This window comes from Haliotis rufescens, unplaced genomic scaffold (assembly GCF_023055435.1).
Source record: "Haliotis rufescens isolate VD_foot unplaced genomic scaffold, xgHalRufe1.0.p SCAF_9, whole genome shotgun sequence".
Classification (NCBI taxonomy): Eukaryota; Metazoa; Mollusca; class Gastropoda; order Lepetellida; family Haliotidae; genus Haliotis; species Haliotis rufescens.
In genome coordinates this window covers 49279087-49295499 of record NW_025964383.1, presented here as the reverse complement: position 1 = coordinate 49295499, position 16413 = coordinate 49279087, and the positions used below count along the sequence as shown (strand labels likewise).

Genomic DNA, 16413 nt, shown 5'->3' with positions numbered 1-16413 from the left:
TGTTGACGTCCTTGTCTCACTGTCAACTTTGTGTCCACAGACTCGAGTTACCCACAGTCTACTGGGAGTATTACACCCAGCTGTATGTTAACTGTTGATGTCCTTGTCTCACTGTCAACTTTGTGTCCACAGACTCGAGTGACCCACAGTCTACTGGGAGTATTACACCTGGATGTATGTTAACTGTTGACGTCCTTGTCTCACTCTAAACTTTGTGTCCACAGACTCGGGTGACTCACAGTCTACAGGGAGTGTGGCAGCACACAACTCAGGGAGGACAGGCTGGAAACACGGACGAGGTGAGAACAGACATAAAACATATCACAGTCATTAACCTGGTTTTCACATCAGAATATTTCCTTCCGGATTTCTTCAGGACTTAATGTACATATGTTCATGATCTGTTCACCAATGGTTGACCACTATTCCCCAGCACTGTAAGGTAGTGTGCGTGCGTGCGTGCGTGCGAGATGCCCAGCACGAGGACAGTGTTTACTCTGTGTTACAGCAACACCGACTCCATCACAACGACCTGAGCCAGCAGAGTCTGACCTCCACGCTGCCTGCTGTGCGGGGGACATGGCGGCGGTGAAGCGTTTCCTGTCCCAGTGTCACTCGGACAGCGACGGAAGAGTGGGACTGTTTGAGCTGACATCGGTGTTGGAGAAAGCGTTTGGTGGACATGTAGATGTGGTGAAGCTCCTGGTGAGTGAAGGTGCTGATATGTCACTGGTGGACGCTGGCGGTGCCAACATTCTTCACCGTCACTATGTTGTTGGTATATATTTAGAACAACCATATCCCTTCATGTTTGCAATTCATTTAAAATGTGCACTATGTTAAGGCTGTCCATGGAAGAACAGATTCGGTCGTTTCGTGCATTGAGAAGACAGTGTCGTATTTGCTCGTGCGAGAAAAATGTGTGCGAGATCAGCTGAAGCTGCTGCATTAACTTTACAGCGAGTCGAGTACAGAGTTACCGTTCTTGTTTGTTCAGGCGCCAATCAGGAAACCTCCGAAGGACAAGAGTCTACATTCGGCTTGTCCCGGAATGGGATGAGTTGGTCACGAATGATTCAGATCTTGTCTAGAAGCAAAGGAGATAACTGGGGGGAAAAAATCCGATTGTACCATTCTAAAAAACAGCCTAGAGTTCTATTCTGTGTGGACAATGTTGAGAAATCTAATTTTTCAAGCAACTGAACCCATTTCACTTCTCAGAGCACAAGTCGATATTCCCTGGAAGAATCTCCAGCCTCGATTGTGTTCGCATTGATGCAACAATATTCCCCCAGACCCAGTATAATAGCGCAGGACGAGTTGTACGCGTGCTTATAAAGTCTTGTGAAACTTTCCTAGGTCGTCCCCACTGCCTCGACACACTGCCCGGACGTCAGATCAGGCTCTACCGGCTGCTTGTAATGTCTGTAGCAGTGAACTGAAGGGCCAAGTTTGTATTTATCGCCAAGACCAATGTAGTCCGTTATCCCTGAAGCATTTCCTGTGCCCCAGGTGAAGTTTGTAGCTGTACCAGATGAGTTTTATTCCTAAAATGCACAATGTTTGTCATGACCACCTGTATTCACGGGGTGAAGGAGGTAGGGCGATGTTTATCGTCTGTAGGTTTGTTTTACGCCGCACTCTGCAATATTCCAGCTACATGACGAGGGTCTAAATAAATCTAGGCTGGACCAGACAATCAAGTGACAGCATCGATCATCGACAGCATCGACCGACGCAATTGGGACCGATGACACGCGTCAACCAAGTCGGCGAGCCTGACCACCCGACCCCGTTAGTCGCCTCTAACAAGCATAGTCGCCCGTTACGGCAAGCATGGGCAGCTGAAGACCTATTCTGACCCGGTCTTCACGGGCCTCGTCTGCAGGTATTTAATATAACTCGGGTAATGGGGCCGAGTCTTGTATCGACGTAAACTGCAGTCGTGAAGTGTGTGGGTTGAAAAACTTGACCAGGGCCCGCCTCCGCCAGAACATGGATACCGTTACAAGATCATTGTCCGGAGAAAGGAAAGAAAAATGAACAGACGCAAGGACTGAGTTTTTATTAAAACCCGTTACCATGGCGATACACGTTACTGCTGCGACCTGTCGACATGAACGTCCCCCACCCCTCCCTCGCCTGGAGCCGTGTTGACGATGGCGACTGCGTCAGTAGCTACCATTGCATAGCCTCGATGTGCCGACATCCCGGATACATCTGACCATAAAACAAACAGTGAATGAAGCTTCGGAGTGTTGGTAGAATTCTAGCAATGCGATACAAAGAATGAGGACCAGACAAACCAGTGATTGATGTTATGAGCAACACTGGACGCTGTCGGGGCAGGACACGCAATGAACCCAGTCACCGAGCCTCAATGTGACCGTGCTGACATGGATCACTGTTTTTTTGCGCCATTGGCCAACTACAACTATTCTGGGAACCAGTTCAAATAATACAGCATTTGCCCAGGCAGTTACAAATGTCCCTTGATGTTATAATGGCAGCCATTTTGAGCAGGCGAGTCGCAAGCACAATGGACATATGCAATCTCACCGAAATGTTACGTTGAGAACAGTTTGTACCGATATTTTCATACACATACATTAAAATATGGTCTCTAGTGATCGTAACAAATCTGAATAACATTCCATGATGCCAACACTGGATAAAGTAGAAATAGGCATGCGTTTGTCACGCCGCACTCGGGCAGTATTCCAGCAATATTGACGGCGGTCTGTTAATAATGAAGTCTGGACCGATAATCCAGTGATTTATATCATGAGCATCGATTCACGCAATTAGTATACGGTGACATGCATCAACCAAGTCAGCGAGTCCGACCACCCGATCCCGTAGGTCGCCTTTTACCACAGGGTTGCTGAAGAAGTCAAAGCGGTGTCTTCACCGGTAAAGTGTATATGAACGCCAGCAGTGAACACGTACCTCTTTTCCCGATGCCGGCATTGGTGCAGGAATTCTACAAAGAACAGAATGGCTTTTAGGTTGGAGGAAAAAACGTGAGGGGAAAAGATAGCGATGACAGAACGCTATAGCGAGACCAAGTATATCTAAAGTAAACAGTTTGACGACAGTTGCGCTTTTGCTTCATGGCGGCCTTTACATATTTAGCGTTGGCCGGACAGACATGGACTCCAGACAGACATGGACTCCATGTCTCCCATTATTCGCCTCTTACGACGAGCATCGGTACTAACGACAAGCATGGTTGCTGAAGACCCGATCTTCACGAGCCCGGCACTACTGCAGCAGAAACATTCACCTACCCCGTCACACCTGGTTGCACACATCGTGAAGTTGCATTCAAACTTCAAGGCGGAGTTCACGTTGACGGTAAATGCTTCAAAATACGGACTTTGGGTTTTCTTCCCGATGGTCGTGAAGCCGATGTTCTTGGGGAAGACAATACCATCACCGCAGCTGAAGCAAATTGTGAAATGGACATTGCAAGCACACGTCAACGATTGAAATGCCATCAATTCCTCGTTTAATGCTGAATTTGGACACTGAACCAAAGTAGAAGACAACGTGATTACTTTAATTTGTTGTTTAACGCCTCACTTCCAGCTATATGACGGCTGTCTAAATAATCGAGTCTGAACAAGACAATACATTGATTGACATGATTATCGATGCGAGCGATGGGATACGATGACGTGAATCTACCACGTCAGCGAGCCTGATCACCCGATCCGTAAGTCGCTTCATACGGCAAGCTTACCATCACCCCTGTGGCTGACATTAGAATGACATTAACCTCCATGTAGAATTTCTAAAAGCATGCAGTAGAATCAGGAAATATTAATAGCAAGAAAAACCAAATTCGAGAGCGGATGGACACAGACGGGCGATATAATCAGCCGATTGAAAGTAGATTTGACGACCTCATTACCGCGAAAAATAAAATATTTGTTATGCATCGTAGGTAGGCATAATACACTCTGCAGAACGGAAAGGTGTAACAAGTCGTACATATCCGACAGTGACAAGCACTGCAGGCAGAGGGGGGTTCAACATTCCGAGCAACAATTCGGGATTGGATTGCATACATGGGACGACGATGCCAGTCACCTTTGACTACAGGCCATACAACAGATGACCTTCACTTTGTAGATCTGTTCCATGTGTTCCATCAGAACCTTGGTCAATGACCCGGCATTTTCGAGCAATACAAAATATACATGCAAAAGCATTTGTGTTATGTTTTGCAGATATACCCGCTTTCCATAGCAGACTGAATAAGCTGCGTGAAGACAGCAAAATGCAACTTAAAAACTCCACCTTTTCATAGGCCTCATTTTATTTAAGTGATTCATTGATTTTTAAGTTACGGCGGCACATTTTTCAACTGTATACGAATAAAAGGAGAAGAGAAAATAACTTTCAGCATCAAGCACCAATATGTTTAATGGCGATTATCGGGGCTACCCATTTTAGATATACCCACCGAAAACAGTCGCCATATGGCAATACTTAACATGGTAGTGTAGACGTAGCTATACCCACCCAGCTCGGAGAATGGCGTATCGTGCCGAGGAGCCGTCGATGGCGTCACAGGAGATGGGCCGGATGCCTGCCTCGCTACCTGCAATAGCGATAACATACCACCAGTCAACGTACAGCGCTCTTACGGGTAGGATAGAAACAACTTCAAAGCAAAGTGCCCGTGGAATTTTCCATCCCTGAAGTCACCACATGTTGAGAGACTGGATCCGTTTCTGCAACGTTACGGATGCATTTTAATAGGTTTCTTGAAAAATAAAAATAAAAACTGGTAAATCGTTTTGTCAAAAATTCAAGTCCCATGGATTGAGACATCCTTCAGGTCCTAGTCAAATGGTTTGTGCGGACAGACCAAATTCAGGAACCACCTTTTTTGTTAAGCAAGAATTGCTGGCCCTGTTTTGAAGTAGTGGTTGGAGGCGGTGAACTGACGCGTAGACTAGCGTACCTGTATTGACGGCCTTGAGCTGCACCGTCCTGCCCAGGTCCACGCTCCTGCCGTTGAGGTTGTGGCCGAGGACGTCCACCATCTTGAGGTGGATGGTGGAGCTGCTGGTGCCGCCCACGTTCGTCTGGATTTCCTTGGCCGCGATCAGGCTGAGGGGGAGAAGAAGATTGTTTATGGATGACAAAACTACCATGTACCCACATGAAGTCGCCGCTGGAATTGAACCAGAAGGAATGTATTGACCACACCAACTTTCTACTTGTCTATGTGTCGTAAGCCAACACATTCTGTATTGCCAATAACCAAGATGGCGGACGTTTCCGAGCACAAATATATATAACCAACCGATTTCTCCGGTCACTTGTAGTTCGTTATATCCATGTTCTTCTGTACTCGCCGTCAAAAGAAACGCGAATACCATATATGTTGGTTAATGTATTGAAGAGTTCATATTAACGATTAGATTGGTTCGGTGCAAAAACGAACTTGCTGGTGTGTTGTGTGAACCGACGCTCATGAACGCATCATATGTGACGTCATAGATCAATGACTCAGATTTCACCAGAGTAGCATATAAACTTGCAGCACATCGCGTGATAATAAAGTCACCGTGGTAACACTTGAGTGTCATATAGTACACATTGGAAACGTATATACTTAAATTTCTAAGGTTCGCGTTTTAGGCGGCGAGTATGTACACAGATTGAGTTACGATTGAGTAGACCATAAGAAAACAAGATACGAGATAAGATATTTCTGAGGTTATAGCAATGTTAAGAATGCAGTTAGAGTAAAAGATGGAATCGACTGCTGCAATGCTGCAGTTTCTCACGTGTCGGCAATTTTCTGGTTCTTGCTGCTGTCAGATCCCTTGGGGCTGAAGGTGCAGGTGACGGTGTACTCCTCCGTGTACTGGTGCACCAGACTGCCGGGCTCGCCGTACGACACGATCACCTTCACCGCGTACACCCGCGACTTCGTGCGTTTCTGAAACATAAAATCTAACAATAGTAGCCTGCTGACCACAAGGGTCCGTGATCGTAGCCGCACTCTGCTACCAATGTTCACGCAAGTTTTATTCCGCTCAAAAACCACACTATACAATGACAAACGTCGCACCCGTGCTTTCCACAACTGCCAAGAGTTTCAACAAGAACTCACGTGGTAGAGAAACCGAGGGAAAATAAAATACATATCGCAAAAAGTCAACCATTGTGACCATCTAATCTGCCTGTAAAACACGATCATCATATCGACAAATGATACAGTTTCAACCTCAGAACTTACAGGCATGAAACCCAACTTTCATATACCACTAAAATAATTCTATAATCTTCAGAAAAGAAATGTGTTCCTTTCAATTGCTTGGTTTATTGTTTAACGCCGCAATCGGCAATATTACAACCATATGACGGTGGTCTGAATAATCGAGTCTGGACCAGACAATCCAGTGACTTATACGAGCCTCGATCCACGCAATTGTGATCGATGACATGCATCAACCAAGTCAGCGAGCCTGACCACCCGATCCCGTTAGTCGCCTTTTAGGACAAGCATGGGTTGCTGAAGACCTATTCTACCAAGGAATCTTCACGGGAGAAATGTACCCAGTTTAAACAAGGTGGAGACTTATTGACCGACTATTTGGAGATTTAACGTTCGCTTTCCGACATGCGTATTACACACACGGGACCTCCGGGTAATTTAATGGGTTCAGCGGTTGAGAAGGGTTGGTCCGTAACGGGTAAGGACAACTTGAGGTGGGGGTTGTGAGGGTTGCTTATTGTATTTTGAGAAATTGAGACTTTGGAGACACGGTCCTTAAACTCCTGGATTGTACTTACAGTGAAGGAGCATGGTTTGCGGCCTTGACCTGGGTAGGAGAAGGGAAGGTTGAAGTTGACCCCGTCTGTGGAGGTGAAGGCCACTTCCTTCCCACCCAGACATACGGCCTTGGCCTTGGCGTTCAGGTCGGTGACGATGGTGACCGAGGCGTCTGCTTTGTCGTTGGCACCGCAGTTGGGGGTTACTGCCGACACAGAGGCACGTGTTTTTATACGAAAACGGCTATATAAAAAACACATTGTTTATAACCACCACGTTTGACAAATGACATTAACCTCAATGGGAACATTAAGAAAAGCACCAGCACAGTTTATAAATACAAAAGTTAACTGCACGGCAACCCACATTTTAACAATGCATCATGAGCAGATTCAAGTTTGAAAAGGTGGTTGACACGATTAACTTCTGAACAGTTTGAGGGAATGCCGTGCAAGGCATCCGATTCCTGTAAATAGGAGCGGCCGAATGAACCACAGGTCGATAGTATGAGCATGGTCATTGCTGAGAGTTACATTATGACCAGTCTTGTTTTAGGCCCTGCTCCCGACCGGAGGCTGCCAACCACTTATCCCCCTTCGCCCTGGGACGGACCTAGGGGCCGCTGCTGCAGTGTCGGCAGTAGTACAGCACTGGAGTAGTCTGGCAGGCCACGGATCACGCCAGTCTAGTTTTCCAAAATGGCTAAACTTGCATGCAATCGCCAGCAGCTGAAGGGATGTGTTGTACTGCTGGGAACCATGTAGGTAGCATTTATATTATAAGTCCCCGCGGTCCGTTGTGACCGCACTGGTCTTGGCGATCTATAGCCTATTTTTATATTGCGTTGAATATTTTTGACATGTTCAACTAGTTTAAAAATCTAAACTGTATTCTAGTTATACCATCCAATGCCGACATATTTTTTTATTCAAAGTAATACAATACAATACGGCCGAAATATTACCGACGTGACGTTCGTTATTAAACGCCGCACTCAGCAATATTCCAGCTATAATACGGCTGTCTAACTAATCGAATCTGTACCAGACAATTCAGTGACTGACATGACCATCGACCCACGCATTTGGGATACAATGCCATGCATCAACCAGGTTCGCGAGCTTGATCACCCGATCCCATTAGTTACCTCTTACAAGCATAGTCGCTTTACGGCAAGCAGGGGGTTTATGAAGACCTATTCTTCCCCTGATTCGGCGTGACGTTCAAGTTTGACTCACAACTGACGTCCAGAGTTACCTACCCTGCATGATGTAACCAGCGGGAATCTCCGCTCGGGCAACGACCTGTCGGGGAAAGCTTATAGTGAGCAAGGACAGGATGCCACCTCCACATACATCCACTTACATCATATGGTTGGTTTGGTGGTTTAACGCCGCACTCGGCAATATTCAAGCTATATGACGGCGGTCTGTAAATAGTCTGGACCAGACAATCCAGTGACTAATATCATGAGCATCGATCAACGCAATTGGGATCGATGACATGCATCAATCAAGTCGGCGAGCCTGACCACCCGATCCCGTTAGTCGCCTTTTACGACAAGCATGGGTTGCTGAAGACCTATTCTACCCCGGAATCTTCACGGGTCACCGCAGACCCGCAGATGCGAAGTTAACTTCTATCCCGCCTATCTCGCCCATCGAGTGAAAGCTTTAATATAGTTATCCATATTCCACCTACATCCTTGCCGAGCATAACTTTACTTTCATCAAAAATATCTTGTTACACTCGAGCTCAGACTAGGCGATTTTTTTTGTATAACGCCGCACTCAGCAATATTCGAACTATTACGTAAATAATGCAGTCTGGACAAGACAATCCAGTGATTTATATCATGAGCATCGATCCACGCAATTAGTATACGGTCACGTATCAACCAAGTCAGCGAGCCCGACCACCCGATCCCGTAGGTCGCCTTGTACTACAGGGTTGCTGGAGAAGTCTAAGCCGTGTCTTCACCGGTAAAGTGTATATGAACGCCAGCAGTGAACACGTACCTCTTTTAGAATGATAGAATGAGCATCAATCCACGCAAATTGGGATACAAAGACATGCATCAATCAAGACAGCGAGACCGATCACCCGATCCGTTAGTCGCCTCTTACGGCAAGCATGGGTTGCTGAAGACCTTTTCTACCCCGGATCTTCACGGGTCAAATAGTACAGGTACTCGTTCAGAGATAAGTTACGTCATTGAACATATTTGACGAAGTACATCCTGTTAAAGCACCAGGAGGTAATGTCGCGAGGTAACTGCTAGTGGGTTTTATTTCACGCGTGTAACTTATCCGGATTATGCTTTTTCTGAAGGTTAACATTTTGATACTGATTACTTGGAAGGTAGAATTTATCGTCTTATCGGCGTTATTTCAGCCATATAGCGACCTTCCATGGAGCTGTAAGTCATGAACCAGCTATTGATAGAGGTGGGTGTGGGCGGGATTACGTGTGTGTGTGCGTGTGCGTGCGCGATCACATGGAGCGCAAATGTTTAAAACTCCCTGCATGTTTGGCCATAAAGTATTTGTAAATGAACAAGTTATATTCCTCCCAACAAGGCGAACTGTGAATATAGATCCTCGTGTAAACAGTTCCACTCACCGAGGTAAGGAGGAGCGCCAGTACGGTGTATCCGACAGACATGATGAATCTGAAACACGACAGACACTCCACACCAATATCTGAAACACGACAGACCCTCCACACACACACACTACGGGCTTCTCTGGTATTGCTATAGCATCTCATGGCCACTACTACACATGTGCTATGTAGCTCACATCACAACTACCGAGACATTCAGCATGATGCAATATGACTGATTTAATTAAGATCGGTCGAACACAAACTATCCAGATGCACATTCAGGTTAACACTTTCAGGGCATCTGACCCACAGTACATTACTTGTATAGGGCATCGAGAAGTCTCCTATGAGAATACAGAAAAATTGACAAAATGCAATTTTTGTGAATTTGAAAATGTAGGTTTGCTGTATCCAATATATAATTAGCCGTATATCCTTGCAAGTACAAATTACGTTCTGCTGCATAACATGGGCAATACAATACTACATGACTTTCATCTTCCAGTACAAAAAACAGACTGAGAACATGCAGGAGTGAGCCGTAGAACCTATCGTCAGGCGGACAGCCGACACCAACACCGACCTGTACAATACTTCAATTTCACAGCGCTCAACAACCTCTTGGCAATCTCACAGAACTGCATCAAAATTTAAACTCCTCAATGTCAATGATGGCACATACCTCCAGACACACAACTAACCTTTCAGTCAGCGACGAAGTTTAGGGGGCGTACTTCACGTGCAATGGCTTTATAGCGTCGCCTTGCACGTGCTGAATCTGTGCATGCCTTTGATTGAAAGGTGTGTTTTTGAGACACGCTCGAGATTGCTTGTCTCGGGTTTTCGACGATATATATATATTGTATTGAGTGTGAGTGAGTGAGAGGTTTTACGCCGCTTTAAGCAATATTCCAGCAATATCACGGCGGGGGACACCAGAAATGGGCTTCACACATTGTACCCATGTCGGGAAACGAACCCGGGTCTTCGGCGTGACGAGCTAACGCTTAAACCACTAGGCTACCCGACCGCCCCTGTAGTGAGTGAGTTTAACGCCGCTTTTAACAGTATTCCAGTTATATCAAGGCGTGTCAGCTTGATGTGGGAGGAAAGCCCGAAGTGATGCAGGTCTCAGACGTTTTACGACATATATTGCACGGAACGTGTATGGGATCAGTTGAACAAGTTTGCCATCTGGAAGCAGCCACAATATCATACAAACTCATAAAATCTAAAAAAATAATACTTCTTAAATAATTATTTATATAACAATATTTTTCGAAATTATTATTTATGTAATAATAGAAGATAGCTACGCGATAAATCGCAAAGAACAATGAAGAACGAAGAGTTTATTTCACGACAAAACAGTTTTCTGTCATGACCTCATTACTAGAGATTCGCAACTTGATGACGTCATATATTAGACGACGTTAGTTTTGAGAGGGAAGTGTCTCGTCGTAGTTTTCCCCATAGACGTAGCTGGGCTACGCAGATAAACGCAGTGGCCGAACGGTCACATCCAAAAGTGGGAGAGTGAGTATGGTTTTACGCCGCTTTTAGCAATATTCCAGCAATATCACGGCGGGGGACACCACAAATGGGCTTCACACATTGTACCCATGTCGGGAATCGAACCCGGGTCTTCGGCGTGACGAGCGAACGCTTTAACCACTAGGCTACCCGACCGCCCCCAAAAGTGGGAGAGATATGACAAATCGGCATTTGGAGAAAAGGTACAGATAATCGACGTGGGGATTGTGAGAATATGCAGGAAATACCAATCTTAACCCACCTGTACGTAAAATGAATTTGTCCAACATTTCCGAGGTCGGACTCTATAAGGGAGTCATGATTATTCAAATTTGGGTAAATATGTTTAAAGCTTGTACATTTTAGCAACATCCTTAAACAGGCTGTACATAATGTTGAATCTCATATAAGAAATAAACGGCTCGTGGTCGTTGTTTATCGTACAATAAAACAAAGCAGGGATAATAAACCACTTGAGGCTGCGACACTTATGATTAATTCTCCCTGCAGTGAGGATCAACAACGACAACGAGTCGATTATTTCTTAAATAATATTTTATGATATAAATGTTTATGAAATAATACTATTTAATGGGGAAGGAATACGATACGGCAGAGGACAAAGACTTGACTCCCTTAGGTAAACTCAGGGGGAGGCGCAGGGGGGGGGGGGGGGGGGGGGTGGAGAAGGACAATTCAAGGATCAAGCGGATGTGGAGTTTGTTTGAAGATCGGATCCTGGCACGACTAAGGGGCGCAACTCGAATTGAATTTAGGCACTTCCGTTTAGACGATGTTGACTGTTTGGTCTGTCTCCACCCATGCTGAGCCGAAGTGATGATGATCATTATGATGAGAAAGATGATGTCACAGGTCACACCCGCAATAGGCGACTGAATGAATCGGGTGGACAGGCTCGGCGACTTGGCTGACTGCGTGTCACTGTATCCAAATTGCTTGTATCGATGCACATGATGTGGATCACCGGACTGTCAAGTCCAGACTCGATTATTTACAGGCCGCCGTCAAACGGATGTAACATTGCTACAGTGGCGCTAAAAACACACCCACAAACAACTGGAACTGAACGCCGATGATTGGTCAGACCCCGACCATGTCCACATCATTGAATAGAAGCTAATAATTGATAACGACTCAAAAGACATTGAATTACTTGTTTTTTTTACATTATTCAACCGATATATACAAATAAATATTCACACCTAATTAGACAGCATTATATTATTGCGAAATAAGTCATATGAGGGTGAGGGAACATGTCGATGTGTGTAGGGGTGGGTGGGGGTGTACCGGTGGGGTGGCAGGGTGAGGGAACATGTCGATGTGTGTAGGGGTGGGTGGGGGTGAACCGGTGGGGTGGCAGGGTGAGGGAACATGTCGATGTGTGTAGGGGTGGGTGGGGGTGTGCCGGTGGGGTGGCAGGGTGAGGGAACATGTCGATGTGTGTAGGGGTGGGTGGGTGTGCCGGTGGGGTGGCGGGGTGAGGGAACATGTCGATGTGTGTAGGGGTGGGTGGGGGTGTGCCGGTGGGGTGGCGGGGTGAGGGAACTTGTCGATGTGTGTAGGGAAGGGGGGGGGGTGTACCGGTGGGGTGGCAGGGTGAGGGAACATGTCGATGTGTGTAGGGGTGGGTGGGGGTGTACCGGTGGGGTGGGGGGGTGAGGGAACATGTCGATGTGTGTAGGGGTGGGTGGGGGTGTACCGGTGGGGTGGCAGGGTGAGGGAACATGTCGATGTGTGTAGGGGTGGGTGGGGATGTACCGGTGGGGTGGCGGGGTGAGGGAACATGTCGATGTGTGTAGGGGTGGGTGGGGATGTACCGGTGGGGTGGCAGGGTGAGGGAACATGTCGATGTGTGTAGGGGTGGGTGGGGGTGTACCGGTGGGGTGGCAGGGTGAGGGAACATGTCGATGTGTGTAGGGGTGGGTGGGGGTGTGCCGGTGGGGTGGCGGGGTGAGGGAACTTGTCGATGTGTGTAGGGAAGGGGGGGGGGGGGGTGTACCGGTGGGGTGGCAGGGTGAGGGAACATGTCGATGTGTGTAGGGGTGGGTGGGGGTGTACCGGTGGGGTGGGGGGGTGAGGGAACATGTCGATGTGTGTAGGGGTGGGTGGGGGTGTACCGGTGGGGTGGCAGGGTGAGGGAACATGTCGATGTGTGTAGGGGTGGGTGGGGGTGTGCCGGTGGGGTGGCGGGGTGAGGGAACATGTCGATGTGTGTAGGGGTGGGTGGGGGTGTGCCGGTGGGGTGGCGGGGTGAGGGAACATGTCGATGTGTGTAGGGGTGGGTGGGGGTGTACCGGTGGGGTGGCAGGGTGAGGGAACATGTCGATGTGTGTAGGGGTGGGTGGGGGTGTGCCGGTGGGGTGGGGGGGTGAGGGAACATGTCGATGTGTGTACGGGTGGGTGGGGGTGTACCGGTGGGGTGGCGGGGTGAGGGAACATGTCGATGTGTGTAGGGGTGGGTGGGGGTGTACCGGTGGGGTGGCAGGGTGAGGGAACATGTCGATGTGTGTAGGGGTGGTTGAAGTGTGTGTGTATGACGTGTGGGAGGTGTTGGGAGTGGATATGTATCAGTTCGTGAACATGTAAATCCACTCATGTGCCTGTCTGCTGGTATTAATGTTGTTTGTTTTTTCATCCATTGGACGGCCTTGGTACACCATGTCATATGTGTTTATGTATTCATCACTGCCTGTGAGGCACAAGGGAATAATTTCACTCTATCTGACTCTCTCTCTCTCTCTCTCTCTCTCTCTCTCTCTCTCTCTCTCTCTCTCTCTCACACACACACACACACACACACTCTCTCTCCGATTTCATATATTTCACTTAATCGTAATTACAGAATTTGGGATAAACTATGGTAATTATTTCACCCAAACCGTAATGGTTGGCTCACTAAACCTGGTACATACGACTCTTGCTCCGATGTTGTTTGATCAAGGTAACCATAGTCAAGGCCTCAGTAAATCTTTTAAAAAGAATTTACATGGGAAAAATGATGTCTGATGTATTTCCCTTGTACTATACAGTGTTGTTTTAAGTGTACAATTGACTTGCCTTTGCAGATGTTTGTGATGGGTGCCACTGGTGGGGCAGGATACGCTCACCTGATAGTGATACACAAACACATGCTCATGATAAGGTCGGAATCATACAATGGACTCTGTGGTTAGCAGAGATTTCTAGTGAATTCGGGTTTTGTCGCGGATATGCCTTATTTTTAAGTTTATTTCACTTGAGGCTGCTGCTGCTGATAATAACGGTTATGCTGCTGCTGCTGCTGCTGCTGCTGATGATGATGATGATGATGAACACTAAGGATGGGGAGGCTGTTGTCAGGACTTCCTTTTCGGCAGCATCCAGTGTTGGTTGTGTCCGCCATTACAGCTGGCCATGACGACGGTCTGCGGAGGATTGAGCTCCAGGCACAGGCCCGTGGCTGCGTGTCTTAGAGTCTGGGTCTGAAACACAGAGTACTCGGGTAAGTGGACACACGTCACTGGGGGTAGTGGACACACGTCACTGGGGGTAGTTGACACACGCCACTAGGGGTAGTGGACACACGTCAGTGGGGGTAGAGGACACACGTCAGTGGGGGTAGTGGACACACGTCGATGGGGGTAGTGGACACACGTCAGTGGGGGTAGTGGACACACGTCACTGGGGGTAGTGGACACACGGCAGTGGGGGTAGTGGACACACGTCAGTGGGGGTAGTGGACACACGTCAGTGGGGGTAGTGGACCCACGTCAATGGGGATAGTGGACACACGTCAGTAGGGGTAGTGGACACACGTCAGTGGGGGTAGTGGACACACGTCGATGGGGGTAGTGGACACACGTCAGTGGGGGTAGTGGACACTAGTCACTGGGGGTAGTGGACACACGTCAGTGGGGGTAGTGGACACACGTCAGTAGGGGGTAGTGGACCCACGTCAATGGGGATACTGGACACACGTCAGTGGGGGTAGTGGACACACGTCAGTGGGGGAAGTGGACACACGTCAGTGGGGGTAGTGGACACACGTCAGTGGGGGTAGTGGACACACGTCAGTGGGGGTAGTGGACACACGTCACTGGGGATAGTGGACACACGTCAGTGTGGGTAGTGGACACACGTCAGTGGGGGAAGTGGAACACACGTCACTGGGGGTAGTGGACCCAGGTCAGTGGGGGTCGTGGAACACACGTCACTGGGGGTAGTGGACACACGTCAGTGGGGGTAGTGGAACACACGTCAGTGGGGGTAGTGGACACATGTCAGCGGGGGTAGTGGAACACACGTCACTGGGGGTAGTGGAACACACGTCACTGGGGGTAGTGGACCCAGGTCAGTGGGGGTCGTGGAACACACGTCACTGGGGGTAGTGGACACACGTCACTGGGGGTACTGGACACACGTCAGTGGGGGTCGTGGGACACACGTCAGTGGGGGTCGAGGGACACACGTCGGCGGGGGTAGTGGAACACACGTCACTTTGGGTAGTGGACACACCTCAGTGGGAGTAGTGGAACACACGTCACTGGAGGTAGTGGACACACGTCAGTGGGGGTCGTGGGACACACGTCAGTGGGGGTAGTGGACACACTTCACTGGGTGTAGTGGAACACACGTCACTTTGAGTAGTGAACACACGTCACTCGGGGTAGTGGACACACGTCAGTGGGGGTCGTGGGACACACGTCAGTTGGGGAAGTGGACACACGTCACTTTGGGTGGTGGACACACGTCACTTTGGGTAGTGGACACACGTCAGTGGGGGTAGTGGAACACACGTCACTGGGGGTAGTGGACACACATCAGTGGGGGTCGTGGGACACACGTCACTGGGGGTAGTTGACACACGTCACTTGGGGTAGTTGACGCACGCCACTGGGGGTAGTGGACACACGTCACTGGGGGTAGTGGACACACGTCACTTGGGGGTAGTAGACACACGTCACTTGGGGTAGTTGGCACACGCTACTGGGTGTAGTGGAACACACGTCACTTTGGGTAGTGGACACACGTCACTGGGGTAGTGGGACACACGTCACTGGGGGTAGTGGACACACGTCAGTGGGGGTAGTGGACACACGCCACTGGGGGTAGTGGACACACGTCACTGGGGGTAGTTGGCACACGTCACTGGGGGTAGTGGACACACGTCACTGGGGGTAGTGGAGACAAGTCACTGGGGGTAGTGGACACACGTCAATCTGGGTAGTGATAACACCTCACTGGGGGTAGTGGACACACGTCACTGGGGGTAGTGGCCACACGCCACTGGGGGTAGTGGACACACGTCACTGGGTGTAGTTGGCACACGTCAGTGGGGGTAGTGGACACACGTCACTGGGGGTAGTGAACACACGTCAGTGGGGGTAGTGGACACACGTCACTGGGGTAGTGGGACACACGTCACTGGGGGTAGTGGACACACGTCACTGGGGGTAGTGGACACACGCCAC

At 48.7% G+C, this 16413-nt stretch overlaps 2 protein-coding genes across 3 annotated transcripts in view; both read right to left on the bottom strand.

The window, feature by feature from the left end:
• Positions 1 to 2057: 2057 nt before the first annotated feature.
• On the bottom strand, positions 2058 to 10167 carry LOC124126881 (vitelline envelope sperm lysin receptor-like). Of its 2 annotated transcripts, XM_046490429.2 has the most exons (10): positions 10108 to 10167; positions 9422 to 9470; positions 8061 to 8103; positions 6820 to 7004; positions 5808 to 5962; positions 4976 to 5124; positions 4531 to 4609; positions 3291 to 3444; positions 2950 to 2983; positions 2058 to 2220 (listed from the first exon to the last, which is right to left on the bottom strand). In XM_046490429.2, the coding sequence occupies exons 2-10, from the start codon at positions 9461 to 9463 to the stop codon at positions 2096 to 2098; spliced, it is 966 nt and encodes a 321-aa protein (XP_046346385.2). In that variant the 5' UTR covers positions 9464 to 9470; positions 10108 to 10167; the 3' UTR covers positions 2058 to 2095. The 2 variants fall into 2 exon arrangements, with proteins under 2 accessions (XP_046346385.2, XP_048246283.1); XM_048390326.1 differs by lacking the exons at positions 2950 to 2983; positions 10108 to 10167 and having other exon boundaries at positions 9422 to 9541.
• A 3277-nt stretch (positions 10168 to 13444) lies between these two features.
• The window catches only part of LOC124126879 (polypeptide N-acetylgalactosaminyltransferase 5-like), a 44432-nt gene continuing 41463 nt past the window's right edge, over positions 13445 to 16413 (bottom strand). Inside the window, exon 12 of the mRNA XM_048391427.1 lies at positions 13445 to 14424. Within this exon, the coding sequence (XP_048247384.1) occupies positions 14299 to 14424 (126 nt within the window). The 3' untranslated portion in view covers positions 13445 to 14298. The remainder of the gene's footprint in view (positions 14425 to 16413) is intronic.

What these genes read in the sequence shown, in the direction of transcription:
- LOC124126881 (XM_046490429.2), bottom strand. Translation starts at nt 9,463, where the DNA reads ATGTCTGTCGGATACACCGTACTGGCGCTCCTCCTTACCTCG. An exon ending in AACCAGAAAATTGCCGACAC is followed by an intron (nt 5,125 to 5,807) that starts GTGAGAAACTGC and finishes TCTCCCCCTCAG; the next exon opens with CCTGATCGCGGCCAAGGAAA. An exon ending in TGCCGGCATCGGGAAAAGAG is followed by an intron (nt 2,221 to 2,949) that starts GTACGTGTTCAC and finishes TTTTATGGTCAG; the next exon opens with ATGTATCCGGGATGTCGGCA.